The sequence below is a fragment of the Macaca mulatta genome, chromosome 9 (genome assembly GCF_049350105.2).
Source record: "Macaca mulatta isolate MMU2019108-1 chromosome 9, T2T-MMU8v2.0, whole genome shotgun sequence".
In the NCBI taxonomy this organism is placed as follows: domain Eukaryota; kingdom Metazoa; phylum Chordata; class Mammalia; order Primates; family Cercopithecidae; genus Macaca; species Macaca mulatta.
Window position 1 is genome coordinate 24,689,234 of NC_133414.1, and position 27,881 is coordinate 24,717,114.

At 37.3% G+C, this 27,881-nt stretch overlaps 1 protein-coding gene across 1 annotated transcript in view; it reads right to left on the bottom strand.

Moving 5' to 3' along the window:
- The window catches only part of C9H10orf67 (chromosome 9 C10orf67 homolog), a 138,015-nt gene that overhangs the window by 26,710 nt on the left and 83,424 nt on the right, over window positions 1–27,881 (bottom strand). Inside the window, 4 exon segments of the mRNA XM_077945488.1 lie at window positions 11,123–11,210; window positions 22,151–22,216; window positions 22,308–22,387; window positions 23,427–23,489. Coding sequence (XP_077801614.1) covers window positions 11,123–11,210; window positions 22,151–22,216; window positions 22,308–22,387; window positions 23,427–23,489 — 297 coding nt within the window.

A 27,881-nucleotide genomic window follows, 5' to 3' on the forward strand; every position in this document is an offset into this window, starting at 1 on the left:
GGTGGGGATACAGCCAAACCATACCACAATGGAATCTAGAAGACAGTGGAATGGTATGTTCAATGTGCAAAGAGAAAGTATCATAAATCTAGAATTTTACACCTAGAGAAAATATCTTTCAATAACAGGGGCAAAAACAAAGACATTTTCTGTCAAGTGATAACTGAAAGTGTTGGCCTCCAGCAGATCCCCACTAAAGAAAATTCTAGGCCAGGCACGGTGGCTTATGCCTGTAATCCCAGCACTTTGGGAGGCCCAGGCGGGCAGATCACCTGAGGTCAGGAGTTTGAGACCATCCTAGCCAACATGGTGAAACCCTGTCTCTATTAAGAATACAAAAATTAGCCAGGAGTGGTGGCAGGCACCTGTAGTCCCAGCTACTCGGGAGGCTGAGGCAGGAAAATTGCTTGAACCCGGGAGGCAGAGGTTGCTGTGAGCCAAGATTGCGCCACTGCACTCCAGCCTGGGTGACAGAGTGAGACTCCGTCTCAAAAAAAAGAGAAACTTCTAATGCATGTACTTCATGTAGAAGGAAAGTGATCTCAGATGGAGGGTCTGAGATGTAAGAAGGTATTGCAAATAAAGCGGTAAATATGTAAGTAAAGCTAAACAAATATTAATCAAATGCACCAATAATAATAATGTGCTATGAAGATTAAGACAACAAGGTAGAGTTAAAATAGATGACAACAGCATTATATACTGACAGAGAGAGGTAGTTGAAATTTAATTGCCCAAAGAACTTTTATTGTTCACCACTGTAAACACATAGAGGTAATTTAAACTTTCTTGATAGAAACAAGAGTTTAGAAATTAAAAAAAAAAAAGAGAGAGAGAAAAAATAACCAATTGAAAAAATGTAAAGAAGGAGAAAAACATATACAAAATAGAGACAAATATAAAACATAAAATAACAAGGTATAATTAAAGCCAAATGTATTTGTGATTACAATAAAATTAAATAGACTAAATGCCCCAAAGACAAAGATTGTCCAACTAGATTAAGAACAAAGTTTAAAACTAGCTGTATGCTGTATAAAAGAGTCATATCCAAAGCAGAAGCATACAAAAGGCTGAAAGATATGCCAAGAAAATAATAACCTATCGAAAGTGCAGGTAGCTCTAGTAATATAAAGCCAAAACAGACTTTAAGGCAAAAAGCATTTGTAGCGATAAAGTTTGTCATTACATAATGGTAAAATGTTCAATTTACCAGGAAGATATGATTATAAAATAGTAAGCATTTACTAATACAGACTAAAATTACATAAAGCAAAAACTGATTACAAACTACTTAGAGTAATATGCAAATAATCTAAATATAATAGCATAAAAATACAAGGTACCTAAGATTACATCAAAAAAAGATACTTTCAAGACTTCTATAGAGTTATAAAACTCTATTGAAATAATACTTAAACAAAATATATAACATATTGACAGATTAGAAGACTCAATGATAAAGATGTCAATTGTGCCTAAATTGAACTGTAGATTTAACATAATTCTAATTGAAATGTCAATAAAATTTGTTTTGTTTTGTTTTGTTTTTTTCTGTGAATATTGACAATCTGATTCTAAAATTTACATGGAAATGCAAAGATCCAATAAAGCTGAGGCACTCTTGCAAAACAGGGCAGAAGCGTTAGCCTTATCAGATAAGATTTAGATATTAAATCAGTGTTATATTGGTGCAGGAAAAAAAAACAGTGAAACAGATAGTCAGAATAGACTCATATATATGATCCCTTAATAATGACAGGTGGAATTATATATAAAGGGAGAAGACAGACTTTTTATTAAATGGCTACTTCAGATGGTTATTTATAATAAAAGAAAATGAAACCAGACATCAACCTCTCTATACACTAATATCAATTTTAAATGGATTAAATCTGTAAATATGAAAAGCAAAACAAGCCAAAAGTTTAAAGACCATAGAGAATAATATATTTGTGATTAAATGTTAGATGAACTCTTTTTAAAGGCAGAGAAAAATGTAAAGACAAAAAGGAAAAGATTAAGTCAGAATAACATTAATATTGAGAACATTTATTTATGTAAAAAATGCCAGAAAAAGATTAAAAACTTTATCCACAAACTGAAAGAAGACATTTGCAATACATATAACTGGTAAAGGATTGGTATCCAAGTTATATAAAGAATTCCTATGAAAAAATAAATATGAAATAAACCAACAGAATCAAAAGGTTGAAACCTGCAGTACTTAAAAGAGGAAACCTGAATGGCCAATAAATATATAAAAAGATGACCACTTTCATTAGTAATCAGGAAAAGGCAAAAAAAAAAAATTATAAACACACATACATACGCATAAACTCCAAAACCATGAGTAAGCATTATACAATAACAGGTTGGCAAAAATGATGAAGTCTGGCAATATCAGTGCTGAAGACCATGTGGAGCACTAGAAACTCTCATCTGTTCCTGGTTAGAGTGTCAGAGTAATATTACTTTGGAAAACTATCTGGCATTAGCTTCTGTGACAGAGGTTATTTGTTGTCCTTCAATATCTAACCTCCTTCTTTTATTTTTTTTTTGGAGACAGGGTCTTGCTCTATTGACCAGGCTGGAGTACAAAGGCACAATCATAGCTCACTGTGGGCTTGACCTCCCAGGCTCAAGCTATCCTCCCAGCTCAGCCTCCCTCAGCCTCAGGCACGTGCCACTATGCCCAGCTAATTTTTTTTTTCTATTTTTTGTAGAGACAGGGTCTCACTTTGTTGCCCAGGCTGGTCTCAAACTCTTGGGCTCAAGTGATCCTCCCGCCTCAGCCTCTGTGCTGTTATTACACATGTGAGCCACCATGCCTGGCCTTATTCTCCTCCTCCCTTTTTTTTTTTTTTTGGTAATATAACCTCCAAGTTTTAGTGAGGTATTTGGCTGCGTAGACAGAGACCGCCTTTCTCAGTCTATCTTGCCATTGGATGCAGTTCTAGGTCTAGGATCAGACCTGTGGGACATGAGTAGAAGTGATATGTGCCATTTCTGGGTCATATCCTTAAGGATAAATATTCTTGCCCTGGACTTTCTCTTTCTGGAGAAAGTCTAGAACCCATGGACATGAAGTTGACCACCTTTATTTATGTGGGTGAGTAAAATATCTTAGGAGATGTCAGAGCAGTAAGACTGAAGGAACCTGAGTATCACTTTATGGAGTATTGCTCCTCACAGGGCATCGTAATGCCTGGAGCTGCTTGCTTCTTCACTGTAACATGAATGAAGTAGCCTTCATTCTATTTAAGTCAGTGTAGTTTTTGTTGTTGCAATCAAAGCAGCTTACCCATAGCAAGTGAACTTATCAGTACTCTATGACCAGCAATTCTGTTACGAGTATAAAACCTGGAAGAGCTCCTGTATCTGTGTATCAGGTGAAACTAGAAGAATGTTGAGAGCAATAATACTCATAATAGTAAAAAGTGAGAACCAACGTAAGTGTTGATGGGCAGCAGAATGGGTAAATAAGTTGTAGTATATTCGTGTATTAGAATATTCGCAGTGGGTGAATCACAACCACTAGCATCAGCATGAATGTATCTTAGAAGTATAATGTTGAGAAAATGGAGCAAAATCACAGAACAATGTACGCATTTTTCATTTATTTATTTTTTATTTCTAGAAAGCTTAAAAAACCGGCAAAACTCAACAACATACTGCTTAGAAATACATGCACAAGTGATAAAACTATGAAGAAAATTAAAAAAAAAAATTAGAGCAATAGTTCCCTCCAGGAGGGAATGAAGAGGAATGCAATTGGTGGGCTTCTGGGGCACGGTAATAATCTAGTTATGGCCTTGGTCTCGGGAACGCGAGCATTCATGTTATTATCATTCTTTAAATTGTGCATATGTATTTTCATTCATCCGTTTCTTATTCATGGGTTATTTAACAGTTTGAAAAACATGCATCCAAAAAAACATGAAACAACAAAATTTAGACTCGAGACAAAATAAACTCTTCTCTACTTAGACCTGACACCAAATTAAGAGATTAAGAAGGAACTATACTCCCGGATAAAAGAATAGGCTGAGAAACAGGCTAGGACAAAGATATTAGCATAAAACATGAGAAAATTACTAACTGTGCAATAATTAAAATAAATATTTGAGATAGCAAAGAGTAGAGGTGAAATGGAGAGAATAGAACGAGAATGTAAAGCAATGTTCCCTGGCGTTTAGTTTGCCATAGTATACATAAAAGCACATTATTCACACAGAACACTGGGATAAATCGACAAAGTTGCTCATGGGCTTAGACTATTGGATCAGAGCTTCAGGCTACTCTAGCAATGCCCTAAACCCTGCCACTTGGAGGACTAAGGAGAATCAATATCCCAGCATACCTGAAACCTCTTCAGGAAACTTTGAAAGAAGGTGCAAACCAGAAAAGTTTCCAAAAAATGTCAAGGAAAAGAACAAAAAGGATAACATGACATGAAAGAGAATGTGATTAACTACGGAGGACAGAAAAATAGGTATCTGACCCACAATAGTGTTTCTGAAAAAGAAACAAAAACAGATCCCAGATCCCACAACAGCAGTCATTAAAAGTGTACATAGTGGACATGGTGTCTTATACCTGTAATCCTAGCACTTTGGGAGGCTGAGGTGGGAGGATCACTTGAGGCCAGGAGTTCAATACCAGCCTGAGCAACATAGTGAGACTTTGTCTCTACAAAATACAAAAAAATCAGCCAAGTGTGGTGGTGCACACCTGTAGTCCCAGCTACTCAGGAGGCTGAGACAAGACAACCACTTGAGCTCAGAGGTTTGAGGTTACAGTGAGCTATGATCATGTCACTGCACTCCAGTCTGGGTGACAGAGGAAGACTCTGTCTTTAAAAGAAAAAGAAAAGTGTACATAAGAAATATGTCCGAGTTGAAGAAAAGGACTATCAGAGAGGCCCATTTTATTCAAGAGAAATTAATAAAATAATGTTTACTTATATCCTGATGACATCTTTTTAAATTTCAAGGTTAAAAAACACAACATACGAATTTCCAAAATGGGGAAGACAGGCTAATTAGCAACAAAAAATTAAACTGGCCTTAGTCAGGTCAAGACATTGCAAAGTGGATAGAATATTTCCTCCAGAACAAAAGGAAAAGACTCAAATTCATGGTCCAGTTTATAAGAAATAAATCAAAACTGAGAACTCAAGACCTGTGGAAGTCATGATTTTTAAAAAGTAGCCAGTGGGGTTAAACATAAACATATAAATGTAAGTATAAATAATTGCTATTCAGGTAGTTGGAGAGTTGAAAGCGGAAAGTAATTAACCAAAAATACTTTCGTGTGATAAAAAGAATAACATAATAATGATGTGGTTCTCTACAAAGAGTAAATTAACGAAGACTAGAAGGAAGAGGGGAATATATGATGAAATTAGGGCTGAGACAAAGCTCAGAGAACAAAAACACATATACCTTCTTGTCTTGAAGAGTGTTTTAAGACTCAAAATTTACTTGGTTTTTGGTTTTGATAATTTCAGAAATGTAGTGGGTACTTGATTTTACCTTAAAGTTTACCATTACAATATAGGAAATAAAAACAAGTAAAATGTGGTTCATATTACATGAGCCAGGAAACAAACAAAAAGAGCAAGATGCCAGGAATATATCACACATGTCACCTATGTTGATAAATGCATATAGTTTCAGTTTGCCTATTAATTGTAAATAAATGAAGGTGAGATTTTAAAAACTAAAATCCAGTCATGTTATTATAAAGGAACACTTATACGTGGTTGGTGGAAATGTAAATTAGTTCCACCATGGTGAAAAACAGTGTGGCGATTCCTCAAAGACCTAAAAACAGAACTACCATTTGACCCAGCAATCCCATTACTGGGTATATACACAAAGGACTATAAATTGTTCTATCATAAAGACACATACACGCATAAGTTCACTGCAGCACTATTCACAATAGCAAAGACATGGAATCAACTTAAATGCCCATGATAGACTGGATAATGAAAATGTGGTACACACACACCATGGAACACTATGCAGCCATGTCAAAGAATGAGATCTTGTCTCTGCAGGAACATGGATAGAGCTGGAGGCCATTATCCTTAGCAAAATAATGCAGGAACAGAAAACCAAATACTGCATGTTCTCTCTTATAAATGATGAAAGCTACATGATGAGAACACATGGACATACAGAGGGAAACAACAGACACTGAGGCCTACCAGAGGGTGGAGGATGGGAAGAGGAACAGGATCAGGAAAAACTACTAATGGGTTCCAGACTTAACACCTGGCTGAAGAAGTAATCTGTACAACAAACCCCCATGACTACAACAAACCCCCATGACATACAACAAACCAGGTACCTTTGAACTTCAAATATAAGTTAAGTAACGAGTTTCAAGTCAAGGCTAAAAAAAAGCTAAATAAGGCTGGGCATGGTGGCTCATGCCTGTAATCTCAGCACTTTGGAGGCTGAGGCAGGTGGATCATGAGGTCAAGAGATCAAGACCATCCTGGCCAACATGGTGAAACACCATCTCTACTAAAAATACAAAATTAGCTGGGCGTGGTGGTGCATGCCTCCCAGCTACTTGGGAGGCTGAGGCAGGTGAATTGCTTGAATCCGGGAGGTGGAGGTTGCGGTGAGCCGAGATGGCGCCATTGCATTCCAGCCTAGGCAACAAGAGCAAAATTCTGTCTCAAAAAAAAAAGAAAATAAAGCTGAAAAAAAAAAAATAAATAAAAGGATTTACATTACCCAATTTCAAGATTTACTAGCTAGAGAGCTATGTTAATTAAGACAGTGTGATATTGGCAAAAGGACTGACAAATAAACCAATGGAAAAGAATAGTGTGGTTAGAAATAGACTCATACACAGAGAGTCAATTCATCTAGAAAAACGGAATTGGTGAAATTCAACAAAAAAAGACAAGATCAATATTATAAGAAATACATACAGAATATGAGATATCATCACAGACACAGAGAATACAATCTGCCACAGAAAAAATAACTAAGTTGTCTTCATTAAAATAAAAATATCTGACCTTCAAAGGACACCGTTCAGAAAATAGAAGGAAAAATTATAGACTGAGGAAAAAAGGTTTGTAATACATATATCTGACAAAGGACTTGTATTCAGAATATTTAACAAAATGCTACAACTCAATAACAGTTAAAAATTGACAAAAGTACAGGAATAGAGGAATGGGCAGTTATGTTTTAAATGAGAGTGGAGTCTCACTTTTGCAAGATGGAAAAGAGTTCTGGAATTTGGTTGAACAATTTGGATGTTTGTGACACTACTGAACTGTACATTTAAAAATGGCTGAAATGACAAATTTTCTGTTATGTGCATTTAGCCACAAGTTTTTTAAAAGTCTCAAGTAGATCCTTCCAAAAGAAGACCTAAGAATGATCAATCAGCACGTGAAAGATGCTCAACGTCATTAATTAGGGAAATGCAAATTAAAATTACAATGAGATAACATTTTAAAATGTTTAAAATTTAAAAACTAACAATATTGGCTGGGCACTGTGGCTCACGCCTGTAATCACAGCACTTAGGGAGGCCAAGGCGGGTGGATCACGAGGTCAGGGGTTCAAGACCAGCCTGGTCAACATGGTGAAACCCGTCTCCACTAAAAATACAAAAATTAGCCTGGCATGGTGGCAGGTGCCTGTAATCCCAGCTACTCAGGAGGCTGAGGCAGAGAATTGCTTGAACCCGGGAGGCGGAGGTTGCAGTGAGCCAAGATTGTGCCACTGCACTCCAGCCTGGTGACAGAGTGAGACTCTGTCTCAAAACAAAACAAACAAAAAACAAACAAAAAAACCTAACAATATCAAGTTGGTGGGGATGTGGAGCAAGTGGAACTCTCAAAGATTGCTGGTGTGAGGGTAAAATGACGCAGTCACTTTGGAGTACTGGCAATTTTGTTGTTTATTTTTTGTAAAAATCTTTGGCCGGGTGTGGTGGCTCACACCTGTAATCCCAGCACTTTGGGAGGCCAAGGCAGTTGGATCCCTGAGGTCAGGAGTTCGAGATCAGCCTGGCCAATATGGTGAAACCCGTCTCTATTAAAAATACAAACATTAGCCAGGCTTGGTGGCACATGCCTGTAATCCCAGCTACTCAGGAGGCTGAGGCAGGAAAATGGCTTAAACCCAGGAGGCGGAGGTTGCAGTGAGCCGAGATTGCGCCATTATACTCCAGCCTGGGTGACAGAGCAAGACTCCGTCTCAAAACAAACAAAACAGAAAAACAACTTTTATTTTAGGTTTAGGGGGTACATGTGCAGGTTTGTTACATAGGTAAATTGCGTGTCATGGGGGTTTGGTGTTCAGATTACTTCATCACCCAGGTAGTAAGCACAGTATCCGACAGGTAGTTTTTCAATCCTCACTCTCCTCCCAGCTCCACCCTCAAGTAGGCCCCCATGTCTGTTGTTCCTTTCTTTGTGTCCATGTGTACTCAATGTTTAGCTCTCACTTATAAGTGAGAACATGTGGTATTTGGTTTTCTGCTTCTGTGTTAGTTCACTTAGGACAATGGCCTCCAGCTCCATTCATGTTGCTGCAAAGGAAATGATCTTGTTCTTTTTTTATGGCTGCATCGTATTCCATGGTGTATATGTACCACATTTTCTTTGTCCAGTCTACCGTTGATAGGCATTTAGGTTGATTCCATGTCTTTGCTATTGTGAATGGTGCAGCAACGAGCATGTGCATGCATGTGTCTTTGTGGTTTCTTATGCAGTTAAACACACACGCTTCCTGTGTCCTCACCATTCCACTCCTGCCTGAGATATATTAAAACATACTTTCACAAGTGATTTGTAAGCAAATGTTTATAGCAGATTTTTTTTTTCTCATAACAGTCCTAACTGGAAAGAGCCCATTTCTCCAACAAGGCAAAATGGATAAACAAATTGTGGTTTATTCATGCAATAGAATGCTACTCAGCATTACAAAGGAACTTAAGAAGGAACAACTGCCATGGATACATGCAATAACACAGGTGAATCTTAAAAGCACTGTGCTGTGTAAAATGGGCCAGACATAAGAGAGTATAAACTGTATGAGTCCATCTACATAAATTTAAGAAAAGGCAAAACTAACCTGTAGTGATAGAAATCGAAACAATGCTTATTTGGTGTGGTGATGGGGGCAATGTATTGTCTGCAAAGGGACATGAGGGAGCTTAAAGGGATGATGGAAATGTTCAATGCCTTGACTTACATGATGGTTACAAAGCAAAACTCTTCAAATGGTACACTTAATATTTGTGCATTTAACCATATGTAAAATATACCCCAATAGTAAGATCATACCAAACTTTTTCTTTCACAGCATTTATCCAAATTTGTAATTTAAATTCTGATATATCCCTATTAATGCCTATCTTTTCCACACTGTAGGTCGGGCACTATCTAAGCTCTGCAGGTAAAATAGTTTATAAGATAGACCAGTCTGTCACCTCATGGAATTTACAGTCTGTGAATCTAAGAGCCATTTTTGTCTTGTTCACTGTGTTACACTCAGCATGTAGCTTGATGCTTAGTACGTATGTGTACTTAACAAATGTTCGTAGGGTGGATGAATGACTAGAGGGAGGGTACCAAGGGACAGTGTTAGTGGATCTAAAACTCACACATTCACTTGCTTACTCTTTCTCTCCCCTTCCCCATCAGTTTTTCTTAAGTATTTGAAAATCTGTATACACTCTGATGAGTATCTCATGTGTCAACATACTGTAAGGATATATACATGAAGATTCATAAACTTTGAATCCAGGAAAACAGTGGCACATGGATGGATTCTAGACCAGATGGAGTTCCATCCGCCTCCACGGGAAGGTGAATTGCATGGCCACTTGAGGGCAGGGCCAAGATTGTTCTCAGGAAAAATGCTGGATCTACTCATGTGCTTGAATTGGTATAATTTTGAGATTTAGAAGTCTGTTTCATAAAACCTAGATAATTCAAATTTGGACTAGAAAATGTTACCAGCTAACAATCTTAAAAAAGCCTGATTTTGAGTGACACCATATTCTCCTGGATCCTCCAATGTTTTATTTGCTTAACTGATTAAATTTCTAAAATGAGATTACTCCAACTAAAATTGTAACCTGCAGGTGATAAGAGGAAAAATCAAGAAGGGAAAAACGACACTATATATATTCTTACTTATGTAGATCAGTTCAGGAGCATTTCAAATAAATCAAGTATTAAAATCCTCAGCAATGTTACTATATAAACTTAGTTATAAACAGGAATTAATTTAATATTATCTTGCAAGTGTACTTAAGTTATTTGATCTCCTGCGGCAACTTAAATTTAGAAAATGGTCTTAAAGTGACAAATGTTGAAAAAAATTTCAGAAAGAAGATGATTTTAGATTGTATGCCTCTTGAAGCAAAAAAAAAAAAAAAAAGAGCATATATTTATATATTTTATGTTTCTTAGGCCCTTCCCAACAAACCTGACTTGTTCTCAGACCACTTAGCATCATAGCAGGTTCTCAATAAAGTTTGTCTCATTTTGGTTTACTTACTAATTAAAATTTTCTGGATATATTTCTATACTGGGCATCATTTACCTTAACATTTAGAGCCCCCAAATGAAAACAGTAAGTCAAATAGTTAAATAATAGCATAATACAGAATTGGGCTTTATCTATTACATGACCTCTAATGTGAAACTGAATGACTCGGCACTAGAAACGGATTTTCCTATCTTCTTTTTTCCCTTTGGATGTCACTGGAAGCTTAGACTCTGAGCTTTGATATTTCCCAATATTACATCCGTGGTCACAAGGGCAGATTGACAGATATGCTCCAGGCAGAATGAGTGTCCCCTCCTCTGAAATTTATACTTGCCCCTATTGTAGCTCAACCATATTGCGCTGTAGCAATTTGTTTACACATCTACCTCTCACACTGGACTGAGCTCTTTGGGTTCAGGCACTTGGTGTCTTACACCCTCAGCATCTAGCAGTGACTGCCTTGTACTATCTCTACAGCCTGTAATGACAGGGGCTTGATAAACCTTAAACGAGAACAGAAAGAAACAGACAAGTATATTCAAAGAGACAAATAGCATCTAAACATCACATGCACTTACAATATAATTGAAGGATGTGTCAGCAAGCACTGCAAACTGACGAAACAGTGTGTGCCTTGTAAACATCTCATTCTTAAGGACATGAAAGCTGAAATTTAAAAAATGAAACTTAAAATGTATGTAAATCATAGGAGAAAGCAAATAAGCATTATGTTAATGAGGTAGGAAACTACATTAAAATTGTAAAATATTACCAAATAAAAGTTTAAAAATATGAGCATGAACATACTACCTCTTTCATTTTTAAAACTACGTGTTGCCTGGGCAAAATGGCGAAACCCCACCTCTACAAACAATAAAAAAAAAATAACCAGTCATGGTGGTACATGCCTATAGTCCCAGCAATTCAGAAGGCTGAGGTAGGAGGTTCACCTGATCCTGGGAGGTCAAGGCAGCAGTGAGCTGTGATTGCACCACTGCACTTCAGCCTGGGTGACAGAGTGAGACCCTGTCTGACAAAAAAACAAAAACCACACACACACAAAACTTACATGTTTTTCAGCTCGGAAAAGGCAGAGAAGTAATGGCAATGATCACTCCTGCTGCCTAGACTGTGATTTCAAAAAGCATTTCTCACTAAAATAATTCAGGGCATCTTTCAGAAATGACTGTTTCTAGATCTAAAGCAATAAATGCACAGAATGAACCTGGGACATTTTATTCTACCAGAATTCAACAAAGTCATCAAAGGTTATGTCAAAAGAACACAGTAATCAGCTTGAAAGAGCTCTTGTTGACTTAGGATTGGAGAAATCACACATCAAAGATAATAAGAACTACACTGTGTTGAAACATCACACGTATATTAGCTATTTGGGAAATTCTTCGCCTATCTTGATCACAAATGATGCTAAAATTAGGAGATCTGCTGTCAGGAAGACATACTCTGTTCAGAAAGCAAGAGAATGGCTGGACAACCTTTAGCTAGAGTCCAGCAAGGAACAAAAATCACAGCATTTACTCACACAAAAGACTCTTTGAAGAGATTAGATGTGTGACATCCCTTCAGCCATCTCAGTAGAGTGCAAAATAGAGATGAGATTATCTAGGAAAGATCTGAGAAGGAGCCTCCTGTCTAATGAAGTGACTTCCCATGGGAGACCCATAAGATTTTGAAAATGTTATATCAGCAACAACACTGCCAGATTGCACTGAAAAGGACAGAGAACGGAAATACATGAAAGAAGGTTACTGGATTCCCAAAATTCTACAGGCAGGAAACAGATTGATAAAATTACTCAGGGTCAAACATGTGCTACCTTTCTTTTTTTTTTTTTTTTTTTTGAGACAGAGTCTTGCTCTGTCACCCAGGCTGCAGTGCAGGGGCATGATCTCGGCTCACTGCAAGCTCCCCCTTCCGGGTTCATGCCATTCTCCTGCCTCAGCCTCCCAAGTAGCTGGGACTACAGGCGCCCACCACCACGCCCAGCTAATTTTCTGTATTCTTTTTAGTAGAGGTGGGGTTTCGCTGTGTTGGCCAGGATGGTCTTGATCTCCTGACCTCATGATCCGCCTGCCTCGGCTTCCCAAAGTGCTGGGATTACAGGCGTGAGCCACCGCACCTGGCCAACATGTGCTACCTTTCATGAAAGAGGATATTTGACTCAGATGTAGTGCTTTGGGCCCAGCAGGTGGGACCTTGAGTCACAGAGAATTAGCTCAGGCCTTGAACCCTAATGGCATTATGCTGAAACAATTTCAAAATTGTTTGGACTGGTGACTCAATTTTCCCCTTCTACTTTCTCCCCTTTCAAACAAGAATGTCTATAGCTATTATTGACATTTATGTCAATACAGTGCCTTTCCCACTATTGTATTTGGGAGCAAATAATCTATAATTTCACAAGTCTACATATGGAGAGAAATTTTGTCCCAGGATGAATTATAACCAGAGTCTCACCATACCTAATTTAGATGATGCAAACTGACACTTTTGAGGTTGATAACACCTAGACGAAATTTTGGACTTGAGTTGATGCTGTAATGGGTTGAGACTCTGGGGGATATTGGGATGTGGTGAATGCATTTTGCATGCAGGATAGGCATGATCGTTTGGGGGCCAGAAGGTTGACTGTAGTAGAGTGAACATTGCCCCCCATGAAAATATCTACTTTCTAATTCATGGAAATTTTGAGTATGCTACCTGACATAGTAAAAAGAACTTTGCAGATGTGATAAGTTACAAATCTTGAGATAGAGTAATTATTCTAGATTATTTAGTGGGCCCAGTGTAATCACAAGGGTTTTTTTAAAGAAGGAAGCAGGAGGATCAGAGTAGATAAGAATGAAGCAGAAATAATACATGGAAAGATAATAGCTAAGAATGTTCCAAAATTCAGAAATGACATTGACCCATAGATTCAAGAGCTAGACCAGATAAATAGAAGGAACTATACCTAGAGACATCATCATAAAACTAATGATAACCAAAGATCAAGGGAAAAAATTTAAAGTACCCAGACATGAAAACAAAAAAACAACAAGACTTGACAGCTGACTTCTCAACAGTGACAATGAAGGCCAATGTACTGACATTATTTTTTAAATTTTTTTAAATTTATTTACTCATTTCGTGATGGCGTCTAGTTCTGTCGCCCAGGGTGGAGCACAGTGGCGCGATCTCGGCTCACTGCAACCTCTGCCTCCCAGATTCAAGTGATTCTCCTGCCTCAGGCTCCCGAGTAGCTGGGATTACAGGTGTCTGCCACCACGCTCAGCTAAGTTTTGTATTTTTAGTAGAGACAGGGTTTCACTGTGTTGGCCAGGGTGGTCTCGAACTCCTGACCTCATGATCTTCCCGGCTCAGCCTCCCAAAGTGCTGGGATTACAAGCATGAGCCACCACGCCTGGCCTACTGACATTATTAATGGGCTGAAAGAATAACTGCCAAGATAGAACTCAATACTTGGCAAAAACTTTCTTCAATAATGAAGGTAAAATAATGACATTTTCCTCTAAAGAAAAGCTGAGAGAATTATTTGCCAGCAAACCTGTACTAAAAATGAAGAAACAAAAAACAAAAGAGAGCTATTCAGGCAGCACGAAAATGATCTCAGATGAAAACATAATAAGCAGAAAACAATGAAAAGCTCAACAAAGAGTAAATGTGTGAGTAAATATAAATAAATACTGAGTTTGCCAAACAACAACAGCAACCTTTCATGGAGTTAAAAAAATAGAGAATTAAAATTAAAATGTAGGAGAAAATTAAATGGAGTAAAAATAGTCTAAGGTTCAAAATACTTGGGAGAGTGGTATCAATAGTAATTTCTAAAACACTGCAATAAGCTAAGAAAATTTTACAAAGGAGAAATTTCAAAAAAAGAAAATGAATAACAAATTAATAAAAGAAAATATGGAATAAAAAAGGTTGATTGGTTCAAAACAAGGCAAAAAGGAGAAAAGGAGAAATATCAAACAGGTCAGTCAAATAGAAAACAACTTGTTAAGTAGGAAATACAAACCCAACCATAGTATTTTCACTAAAAGTAAATAAAGTATGCCAATTAAATAAAATAAAGCTGACAGATTAGGTTAAAAATTCAATTATATGCTGATTACAAGAAACACATTCAAATATAGAGATAAGATAGGCTGAAAGAAAAAAAGTTGGAAAAAAATACACCATATACTCTTAACTGAATAGTTAAGCAGACATTAAGGTAAGGAGCATTACTAAAGATAAAAACATTTCATAATGATAAATATTACTGATAACTTCACAGGATGAGATCAGAATCTAAATTGTGGGTACTCAACAACTAAGATGTAAACTATGTAAAGCAAAAATGGACAGATTAAATTAAGAAATAGATACATCTATAATCATGGTAGAAAATTTAATACTTCTATCTTAATACTTGGATGTAATGACAAAAAATTAATAATTATGTAAAAGATAGAAACAACAAAATTAATAGGTTGACCTCATTGAAATATTTAGAACTCTGCACCCATCAATGATAACATTTTTCATTCTTTTCAAGAATAAAAACATTTTAAAAACTTGGCCATAAGTTGAGTCATAAAACAAACATGAAGATATTTTAACAGATTAAAATTATTCAGAGTAAGTACTCTGAGCACAAGAGAATTAAACTGGAAATATAACTAGCAAATCTTCAACTCACTGGAAATAAAACATATTACTTCCTTTTTTTCTTGAGAAAAGGTCTCACTCTGTCACCCAGGCTAGAGTGCAGTGGCATGAACAGGGCTTACTGCAGCCTTGACCTCGTCGTGGGTTCAAGCAATCTTCCTGCCTCAGCCTCCCATGTAGCTGGGACCACAGGTGCATGCCATGACACCCAGCTAATTGTTTTATTTTTTGTAGAGATGGGTTTCACTTTGTTGCCCAGGCTGGTCTCAAACTCCTGAGCTCAAGCACTCCTTCTGCCTTGGTCTCTCAAAGTGCTGGGATTACAGGCATGAGCCACTGTGCCCAGCCCATATTACTTCTAAATTACCCATGGATCAAAGAAGAAATCAAAATGAATTTAGAAAATATTTTGTTTGTGTAACAATAAATATATTATATGTCACAACTTGTGGGAGGCAGCTTAAACAACACTTAGAAGAAAATATGTAGTGTTAAATGCATATATTCAAAGAAAAGAAGTCTGAAAAATCAATGATCTAGGCTTCCTTTCTGAAATCTAGTAAAAAGACAGCAAATAAAACATTAAAAAGTAGAAGGAAACAAGATAAAAGCAAAAGTCAATTACTCTATCAAAAAACCATCAGAGCTAATAAATGAATTCAGTAAAGTTACAGGATACAAAATAAACATACAAAAATCAATTGTGTTTCTATATACCAACAATGAGCTATCCAAAAAGAAATTTTTTAAAAATTCCACTTATAACAGCATCAAAAAATAAAGTACTTAGGTATAAATTTAACCAAGAAGGTAAAAGATCTGTATCTTGAAAACTATAAAGCGCTGAAGAAAGAAGTTAAAGTAGATACAAATAAATAAAATGATATCTTGTATTCATGAATTAAAATAAGTAATATTGTCAAGATGTCTATACTACTCAAAGTAATCTACAGATTAAATGCAATTGCTACCAAAATTGCAATGGCAGTTTTCACAGAAGTAGGAAAAATAATCCTAAAATTTTATGGAACCATAAAAGACCCCAAATAGCCAAAGCACTTTTGAGAAAAAAGAACAAAGCTGGAGGCAGCTCATTTCCTGATTTGAAACTATATTACACAGCTATAGTAATCAAAATGTGATTGTACTGACATGAAAATAGACACTTAGACCAATGGAACAGATTAGAGAGCTCAGAAATAAGCTTATGCATATATGGCCAACTAATTTTTGACAAGAGTGACAACAGTACACAATGGGGGAAAGGATAGTCTCTTCAATAAATGATGTTGAAGAAACAGGATATCTACATGCAAAAGGATGAAATTAGACCCCTATATTACACAGTATACAAAAATTAACTCAAAATGGATTAAAGGCCTAAACATAAGTCCTGAAACCATAAAATTCTTAGCAGAAAACACAGGAGAAAAGCTTTTTCACGTTGGCCCTTGGCAATGATTTTTTGAATATGATACCAGGTGCACAAGCAATGAAAACAAAAATGAATAAGTAGGATTATTTCAAACTATAAAGCTTCCTCACAGCAAAAAACCAACAACATGAAAAGGCAACCTAAGGAATGGAAGAAAACATTTGCAAGCCATACATCTGATAAGCGGTTAATATCCAAAATATATAAGAAACTCAGTTTAACAGCAAGAAAACAACCCGATTTTAAAATGGACAAAGGAACTGAATAGCCATTTCTCCAAAGAAGACACACAGATGACCAAGTATATGAAAAAGTGCTCAATATCACTCATCATCAGAAAAATGCAAATCAATACCACAATAAGATATCACCTCATTCCTGTAGGAATGGCTATTACCAGAAAGACAAAACATAACAAGTGATGGTGAGGATGTGGAGAAAAGGGGACCCTTGCACACCGTTGATGGGAATGTAAATAGTTCAGCCACTGTGGAAATCAGTCTGAGATTTCTCAAAGAACTTAAAATAGAGCTACTCTTTGATCCAGCAACTCCACTGCTGAGTATATACCCAAAAGAGTATAAATTGTCCTACCATAAGGACACATGCACATGTATGTTCACTGCAGCACTGTTCACAATAGCAAAGACATGAAATCAACCTAGATGCCCATCAATGGAAAACTGGATAAAAAAATATGGTACATATACACGATGGAATACTGCACAGTCATAAAAAAGAAGAAATAATGTCCTTTGCAGCAATGTGGATGGAGCTGGAGGCCATTATCCTAAAAGAAGTAACACAGGAACAGAAAACCAAATACCCCATATTCACACTTACAAATGGGGGCAAAACAGTGAGTACACATAGACACAAAGATGGGAACAACAGACATCAGGGCCTACTTGAGGGTGGAGGTTTGGAAGAGAGTGAGGACTGAAACACTACCTATCAGGTACTATGCTGATTACCTGGGTGACAAAATTATCTGTACACCAAACCCCTACGACATGCAAGTTACCCATGTAACAAACCTGCACACATACCCCCTGACCTAAAATAAAAGTTAGAAAGGAAAGAAACGTTTTTTAATTAAAATTAAAATTTTAAAAAGTCAATGAAAAGACATATGAGAAAAGTTCAGCAAAGGCAATTATTTCTTTGAAATAAATAACACAAAATTGATAACTCCCAACAGACTAAGAAAAAAGGAGAAAAGTGCAAATTCTCAGGAATGAAACACCAATATCAGGAATGAAAAAGGGACATCACCAGATCTTACAGATACAGTCATGCACTACATAATGATGTTCAGTCAAAGACGGACTGAATATACAATGGTGGTCCCACAAGATTATAATGGAGCTGAAAAGTTCTCACTGCCTAGTAACATCTTGAAAATCCCGACATTGTGTAGGCCTAGACTAGTGTATGTGTTTGTATCTTAGTTTTTAACAAAAAAGTTTAAAAAGTAAAAATAGGCCGGGCGCGGTGGCTCAAGACTGTAATCCCAGCACTTTGGGAGGCCGAGGCGGGTGGATCACGAGGTCAGGAGATCGAGACCATCCCTGGCTAACATGGTGAAACCTCATCTCTACTAAAAATACAAAAAACTAGCCGGGCGAGGTGGCGGGCGCCTGTAGTCCCAGCTACTCGGAGGCTGAGGCAGGAGAATGGTGTGAACCCGGGAGGCGGAGCTTGCAGTGAGCCGAGATCACACCACTGCACCCCAGCCTGGGCAACACAGCAAGACTCCATCTCAAAAAAAAAAAAAGTAAAAAATAAAGATAAAAAAATTTAAACACAGACAAAAGCTTAAAGAATAAGAATATAAAGGAAAAAATTATACACATACATTTGAGACAGGGTCTCACTCTGTCGCCCAGGTTGGAGTGCAAGGCATGATCCCAACTTACTGCAGCCTCAGCCTCCTGGGCTCAAGTGATCCTCCCAACTGTCAGACTGCCACGTAGCTGGGACTATAGGTGTGCAGCAGCACGTGAAAAAATAATCTTGTATAGCTGTACAATATGTTTGTGTTTAAAGCTGTGTTATTACATAAGAGTCAAAAAGTTTTAAAAATTAGAAAGTTTATAAAGTAAAAAAATTACAGTAAGCCAAGGCTGACTGGTTATTGAAAAAAAAATATTTTTTTTGTAAATCTAGTGTAGCCTGGGTGTCTAGTGTTTACAAAATCTACAGTAGTGTATGGTAATGTCCTAGGCCTTCACATTCACTCACCACTGGCTCACCCGAGCAACTTCCACTACTGCACGTTCCATTCATGGTGAGTGCCTTATACAGGTGGACCATTCTTTATCTTTTATACTGCACTTTCACTGTATCTTTTCTATGTTTAGGTATATTTAGGTGCATAAACACTTACCATTGTGTTACAATTGCTTACAGTATTCAGTTACAGTCTCCTGCTGTGCAGGTTTGCGGCCAAGGAGCAATAGGCTATACCATATAGCCTAGGCATGGGGTAGACTATGCCATCTAGGTGTGTAAGCACACTCTAAGATGCTCACACAATGATGAAATTGCCTAATGACATGTTTCTCAGAATGTATCCCTGTCATCAAGTGACACGTGACTGTCATTTATATATATAATATGATATTATGAATAACTTTATATCAATAAATTAGACAATTCAATGAAATAAGAAAGTTCCCAAACATAAAAGACAACATAAATTATCAAACTGATTAGAAGAAGCTGAAAATTGGAATAGCCCAATTTTTATGATAAATTGAATGTTACTGAAAACTTTCCCCAAGGGAATGATAAGCATTCAGTTCAGAATATTTGCTAATTGGGAGGAGAGGTGACAGGTGCTGGATGGGCAACAGGGACCATGAAGCTACTGCTAATTCCTTCTTTCTTTACCTGTGTAGTGAGGACACAGGTGTTCACTTTGTTGAAGTAGGGAGCAGTGTAGAGTTTCTGTTTACAGCGGGTTCCAAGGTGAGGGGACTACATGAGCAGAGTGGGCCTTCACCTTGCATGCCCTATCTAGATTTCTGATGTTTGCAGTCCCTCTGGTATGGCAATCTAGCACTCTGAGTTGAGGCCGGTGGGGAGAGGAGGGGAGGGCAGGAGAAGGGATGTGTGCATGGACCTCTTCTATACATGCAAGCCAGAGTGGCACGGGAGCCACCTGTAACATTTATGTGCTTGGTAAGCGTAGTGGGCAAAAGTGAATCCATCTGGCCTGGAGCCCATGAGGCAGAACAGAGGGTGGCTCAGGTGGATGCATGGGGATTGCTGCCTGGGGTGGAGGTGGGAACAGCGGCGTCACTGTGGCATTAGCCAGGTAGGGACATGTTCCAAAGCTGATGTGCCACACCTGCATACTGTTTGTGCAATAATGATGACATCAGCAGGTGCACCTGGCTTGGCACACCAAGAGGAAGGATTATCCCCGCCCTTGTCAGCACTGCTCACATTCAATCTTCCTGGAAATAAGAACTCAGCAGAGTTGGAAAGGAGCTTGGAAATGAAACCCTGAATTGGACTGGGACCCAATATAAATCATGAATTGACTGAGAAATCATTGAGTTGGAGTCTGATCTTGACTGGCTAAGGTGAGGTTTTTCCTCTACTAAACAAAAATGAGTGCATCTAATCTAGGATCAGTTACAGTAAAATGAAATTACCATGTTAGCCCACGTAAGTCTGTGACTGTACAATTAATCTCCATACCATACCACGATGAAGTACTCTGTACAAATGCACTCTCTACGGTGCTGTACATGCCACATTGAATTAATAACTGGAGCTGCAGCCTAAGTAGAGAGACATAGTCTACAATGTCCCAATTAGTTGGTTAAATGAGAAAACATAGAAGGTGTATAGTAATAAATACTTCCGCTTTCCTAAATATTTAGATATCAACATAAAGTCTGCAGAGACCAAAATGATTAATATGATTGTCAACATCTTGGTTAATAGAAAATCAATTAGAAGTAAAACTTTAAACTCCATCTCTACTAAAAATACAAAAAAGAAAATTAGGCAGGCGTGGTAGTGGGCGCCTGTAATCCTGGCTACTCAGAAGGCTGAGGCCAGGGAATCACTTGAACCCAGGAGATAAAGGTTCCAGTGAGCCGAGATTGCGCCACTGCACTCTAGCCTGGGCAACAAGAGCAAAAACTCCCTCTCAAAAAAAAAAAAAAAAAAAAAGTAAAACTGATACATTCTCGTAAATCATCATTGAAGAATAGGGTAAATCCTGTAGGGTCAGAGACAAGGTAAATCTTAAGGATGAAAGTGAACCCTAAGGAAATAAATAAGGGAAAGTCATTTTATTCAGCTCTAGAGATAATCCAAAACCTATGTGCAGGGAAATGAAATAAAGTGCATTTTTATATTTTCTTTTGTCTCACATGTATCTACATTCTGTTCTTAAATAACTATGTGAGACAGGGCAGGTGTTAATATGCACATTTTACACAGCACAAAATGCTTTTCAGCACATACATGAAACACAGGTAGGAGATCATTTCAGCACCAAACAGAACAAGGCAGAACATTTTACTACAAGGTGTTTTTGCTCTCAATCCTGTGTTTTTTTCTGCCTTGGCGTGGATTCTTTGTGCCCCCTCACTTAGGATGAATTATTCCCATATAATATACATAGCCAGGTATAGAAGTTTATACAGACAAAATCCATAGTGTGTGCTTATGAAAAACAGTGCAAACGTAGGGCATTGCCATTCCAAGATCTTATGTGTAAGCTTCAAGTTTGACCTCCGATGGCCTCCATCAGACCAACATTAAATCCATTGTGCCTGGATGATGCTTGACTGTGAAAGAATATTGCAAAAGAACTTCCCACACATATTAAGGAAGAGAATCTGGGGGAAATTATGGCAGAACACAACTAAACAGAAGACAGATTTTTCATGTTAACATGTTAGGGTAAGGGAAAAAATAAGCATTTTTTCGATATGCATCGTTTTTGTCCTTTTCAGAATTTTACAGTTTCACTTTCTCCATTTTGAAAAAGGCAAAGAGGATATTGGGAAGAGAAATAAAATGTTTATGTGAGTGAAAAATAGATCTGAGAGGTTGAGGAATTGGAGCTGTTGTGTCTGGTAGAGGATCTGATATATAAATCAACTTTATAAAGACAATACAAACTAGTTACATATCATTGTGTGCAAATGAGCAGGAAAAGGTTTTAACAGCCCTATGAAAGAAGATGACTAAATAGGTCTGATTAAACCAGGTATTAAGAGAGTCTGTCTGTCCTTCTGATCTTTTAAAACAGAAACACAGAGAGGGAATGAAAACACCTTGAACGATTTCACTTCTCAGTGATTTTGATTACTCTTCTATTTTAGACCAATTATTTTGCATTTCTTGTAGAAGTATATGAGGTGATTTAACATTAATATGTAAAAAAAATTGCAAGGTTCACAACTTCCTTAAAGGATGATTAGTCACGTTTTTAGAAATATAATTTGTATATATCACACCATACCTGTTCCTGAGAATAAAGAATCTCTTTTCCCAGTTTTTGCTTAGTCGTTCTGCTTCCTTCCTAAACCTATAATAAATTTACAGATGGTTAAATATTGTATTAGTTACAAATGCACATTATGTCTCATTACCAGTGCCTTTCACTCTGTTACCAGTACCTTTCCACCTTCTTTTTCTCGTTCTCTAAATTTGCCTTTAATGCTTCTATTTGAGACTCCAAAGCTTGTTTGTCTTCAACCTTTCAATAGAAAATATATCACAAAGTTAATTACACAAACAATATATCTTGTTTCTCCATAAATCTGAAAAGACTATTTCTGTAAATAGTATATATATTCTAACTACTATCAAAAATAATTTGAGGCAGGGCACGGTGACTCACACCTGTAATCCCAACATTTTGGGAAGCCAAGGTGGAAGGATGGCTTGAGCCTAGGAGTTTTAGACCAGATTGGGCAATATAGTGGGACCTTGTCTCTACAAAAAATTAAAAATTAGCAAGGCATGGTGGTGTGCACCTGTAGTCCCAGCTACTTGGAAGGCTGAGAAGGGAGAATTACATAAGCCCAGGAAGTCAAAGCTGCAGTGAGCTGTGATCACGTCACCGCACTTCAGCCTGGATGACAGAACGAGACCCTGTCTCAAAAAAAAATTTCTTTTCAAGAGAACAATGAGTTATATTTACTTGTAAATTACCAAACATAGAAATGGTTTAAAATCCCATGCCTCTATTTCCTGTAAATGGTGAACTTAGAAGCAGTTAGCTCTAAACAATATTACAAAGCAACCAACATTTATCTTCATCAGCCGCACAAGCTGCCTCTTTTCGTAAATTGTATATTGTGTTTTGTAAATTGTGTTTTCTTTCACTTACTGTGGTCTCTCCATCTCTTTGTCATAGGAAGCAGCTTCCCCCAGTTACTCATTTCCTCCTTCTATCAAAACAGTTCTCAAGAAAGGATCTTACCAACTCACAGTAGAGCTTTATGCCATTTATCAATAATGTTTATATTTTGCAAGAGGATGAAGTTTCAGCAAAAGGAATGAATCCCTAATAGATGAATTGTAGGCATATCATGAATGAGAGAGACTTCCGTGGATGTGGCAGGGATGTGCTACAGAATCATACTAATGAGGTAATCAGGTCCTCTGTCTCTTCATAAGGCTAATTCTCAGTGTAGCTTCCAAAGTCATTGCTACTTTCTAAGCAAATTGCTACTTTTTAATATAAACAATAACTAGGTTCATAATAATGGTCATATTAGTCATTATTACACCTTAGATCCTGGTATTTTCATCTTTTCTTCTTCATGTGTCCCAATAGATGCTGTATAGCTTACCTGGCAAGAAAATAAAACACGGTAAACATAAATTTTCAAATTAATGCATAACAATGTGGCTTTTCTGCAGCTTTGAGAAAGAGAACTGAGACTTACAATATGCCAACCATAGTCCCCTGGCAGTCTTCACTGTCTTATATAATTTAGATAATTCAGTGTTTATATGTAGTATTTGCAATCAGACCACGGCAGCCCATTGAAAACAATTTTCCTATTAATAATACCAGTTTTTAAAAAATGCATTTTATTATAGTCTCACTTCCATTGTATCTGTTTTGCTTTCAAAAAAATCCTATTAGAGAGGTGCTAGATCTCTTGGATCTATCCTCCACATTTTAACTTTTTTCGTTATTTCTGTCTGCCATTTTGCACTATGTTCTAGGAAATTTTCTTCACTTTATCTTCCAGATTATTAATTCTTAAGTTGTGTCAATTTTATTATTCAGCCTGTCTATTGCCTTTTTTTTCAGTTTTATTTGTTCCTTTTAATAAATTGTTCTTTGGTTCAGACTGTTCCTTTTTCATAGCTGCCTGTCCTTGCTTAATGGAAAAAAGTTTCTCTTGAATGTCTCCCAAAATATTTTTTATAGAAATAATATATTTTAAATTTTTGTCTGTTCCCTGAATTAACTGTTTCATGCAGGGCCAAGTGTTTTTCTTGTCCTCTTTGTTCACTCCATAAATATTTGCTGAATGCTTATTATAGGGCAAGAATTATTTAAGCACTGGAGATACAAAAGAAAACAAAATTGAGCTCAAGTAGAGAAGGCAGATTTGAGATAAATTACAAAAGAGGTCAGATTTAGGGGACTTTTTGAGTGAGGACAGAGCTGCCTGAAATTTCTCATTTGGGCAGGTAGATGGAGAATGAACCTATTCACTAAGAACAAACAATAAGAATCCGAACAATTTTGTGTGCTAGCCTTTTGTTTGTTTGTTTTTGATAAATTCAGATTTACCAAAACACTTTGAGTCTCAGGTACCCATGGCCTGTTTGAATGAAAACATGTAATAGGCAACTGGTTTGGCTCTGTGTCCCCACCCAAATCTCATCTTGTAGCTCCCATAATTCCCACGTGTTGTGGGAGAGACCTGGTGGGAGATGATTGAATCATAGTGGCGGGTCTTTCCCATGCTGTTCTCATGATAGCGAATGGGTCTCACAAGATCTGATGATTTTAAAAATGGGAATTTCTCTGCACACGCTCTCTCTTTGTCTGCTGCCATCCATGTAAGACATGACTTGCTCCTCCTTGCCTTCTGCCATGATTGTGAGGCCTCCCTAGTTATGTGGAACTGAAAGTCCATTAAACCTCTTCTTCCCAGACTCGGGTATGTCTTTATCAGCAGCATGAAAACAGACTAACATAACAACTGAGACAGGGCCTGGAATTTGAGAGATGGGTTGATCCTAGATATATAATTTGGGATTCCTCAGTACGTGGGTTGAAGCTAAAGATTTGGATAAGGCCATTCATGAAACTAATAGTCAGAGAAAAGCATGTGATCAGGGATGGAAGCCCACACCCCCGGCATGGCTAACTTGGCATTTTTTTTCTTCTTCAACTTTTCTTTTAAGCTTTGGGGTACATGTGCAGGATGTGCAGGTTTGATACATAGGTAAATGTGTGCCATGGTGGTTTGCTGCACAGATCAATCCATCACCTTGGTATTAAGCTCAGTATCCATTAGTTATTACTTCTGATGCTCTCCCTCTTCTTATGCCTCCCCCCAACAGGCCCGAGTTGTGTGTCGTTCCCTCCCATAGTCCACATGTTCTCATCATTCAACACCCACTTAGAAGTGAGAACATGTGGTGTTTGGTTTTCTGTTCCTGTGTTAGTTTGCTGAGGATAACTACTTTCAGCTCCATTCATGCCCCTGCAAAGGACATGATCTCATTCCTTTTTATGGCTGCATAGTTCCATGGTGTATATATACCACATTTTATTTATCCAGTCTATAATTAATGGGCATTTGGGTTGATTTCATGTCTTTGCTATTGTGAATAATGCTGCAATGAACACTTGCGTGCATGTATCTTTATAACAGAATTATTTATATTCCTTTGGTTATATACCCAATAATGGGATTGCTTGACTTGCCATTCTGATTTACCTGATAGAAGAACCCTCAGGACTGACTTAGTCCTGAACCTGCCCATTTTTCCTACCTTAGGTATCTGAACTCTAACTCCTACTCCATCAGAACCCAAAAGCCTGGAGGGTCCTTTGGTGGTTCTATAACTACCCAAATAACACTTCCCTTAGTTGTCTACACAGTACCTCAAACTTCTTAAAAGAAACTATCACCCACCACTACAAGCACAGTGACTCTCACTTATCAAGACCCATGTAACAGTAAACTAGCCAAAAAGAAAGCCAAAAAAACAATACCACCAACTTAACAAAAGCAACAAGAAGTCTTAGTTATCATTAGCCTTCCTTGGCATCAAAAAAGTGAGGGTCACCAAAGTGACATGCAATGGACACTTTTTGGAATCCCTCGACCTATTTGTTCTCAAAGGGCACAAACCACTTGAACCACCTCTTTGCCCAGCGTACAGCAGGCAGACAGTGAGTTCACTACCATCTGATGAACAGTAAGCAGTCCGAGGAAATCACCAGGGGAAGATCCCTAGGCCCAGGGTCAGGGAGAACATTTGCCATTATGCTAAAAAAAAGTTAACCCAAATTTTAAAAATTAATTCCCAGAAAATTAGGAAAATAAATCAGTAGAACAAAATAAGTTTCCATGTAGAAAGACATTAATATACTTATTTCACTATACTCAAAGTTATATCGGTGATTGAATGCTTATAAAAAAAAAAACTCTGTTTAAATTTATGTACAGTAAAAATTAGTTCCAATTTTTAAGCCTCCCTTTTCCCAGCTCTCATATAATGATCAACTATGTAATAACTAGAGATAAGTCTGTTCTAAAGTCTATCTTCTGTAAAGCAAATAATTATTCAATCTCTTCAAATGACAACACTACTATGATGATGAAGATAACGTCTCTTTTCATTAAAAAAAGAAAGAAAAAAGCATCACATGTAGACTAGAGTGTTTGCTCTCCAGTTCGAGTTGAACTTTCAACTTTGCTGCAAGATGGTCTATTGAATCCTGGCTCTGTCCACATTAAACCGTCATTTTGTTTTGCCAGCTGCTAACCTTCCACTTTTTCTGGAATACACGCACTGGTCTTTATGTGCTCACTTCATTGACAGGTGCAAACACTGGACTGATAATAGATTGAGGTGAAAATGAATGTTAATATTAAAATAAAAGTAATTAACTTCCTAAATAGGAAAACACAAACACAAATTAAATAATTGTAAAGATAATAACATATTGTAATTTAACAAAATGTGTGTTTTTTTGAGACAGAGTTTCACTCTTGTTGCCCAGGCTGGAGTGCAATGGCACAGATCTCAGCTCACTGCAACCTCTGCCTCCCGGGTTCAAGTGATTCTCCTGCCTCAGCCTCCAAAGTCGCTGGGATTACAGGTGCCTGACACCACACCTGGCTGATTTTTTGTATTTTTATTAGAGATGGGGTTTTGCCTTGTTGGCCACGCTGGTCTTGAACTCCTGACCTCAGGTGATCCACCCGCCTCGGCCTCCCAAAGTGCTGGGATTACAGGCGTGAGCCACCACTACCGGCCGTGATTTAAAATAATTTATTATAAATATTTCTCATTCTCTTTTGAATTTGTTTATGTATTTATAAAAATTCACAAAATTAAGAAATAAAGGTTCATTTATAACAAGTTATGATTCTTAAATTCGCTTCCTATTTTTAAGCATTTATGTCATATTTTTAAAAATTTAACAAAATACTATTCTAAATTAGAATCAGTAGCCAAGGTTTGTATTAACAGAAGAAGCAAATTATGTTTATTAACTGCCATAAGATTGACTACATTCCTTATCCTACCCTCACATCTCTGTTTTCTTTTTCTTATCAAGAGTCAGTACATTTAATTTCCACAAACATCTCTCTTATGAAACTTAGGCATTTTCTCTGGGCTTAATGAAAGGTATTTTGTCTTTTACCTTTATATCCTTTAAATCATTGAATATATTTATATTACCACTAAAGTAGTCTTTCTGACTCATCATGATGAAGAATGATCTTTCCGCTTTAAAACCTCAATCACTTTGACTCTCATATTAACATTTTTTAATCTGCCATGCAAATAACTACTTTTGAACACCAGTAATGTGCCAGTGGGTGGGAGGTGGCCAGGGAGTAGAGGAGCTGATAGAAACACACAAAATGTGGACCAACCTCATGCACTTACAATTTGGAGAGAAGAGACTGAGAATTGGGAATACTGAGAATAAGATATGAGGCTGTGTGCAGTGAAACACTAGTCATGACAGGGGC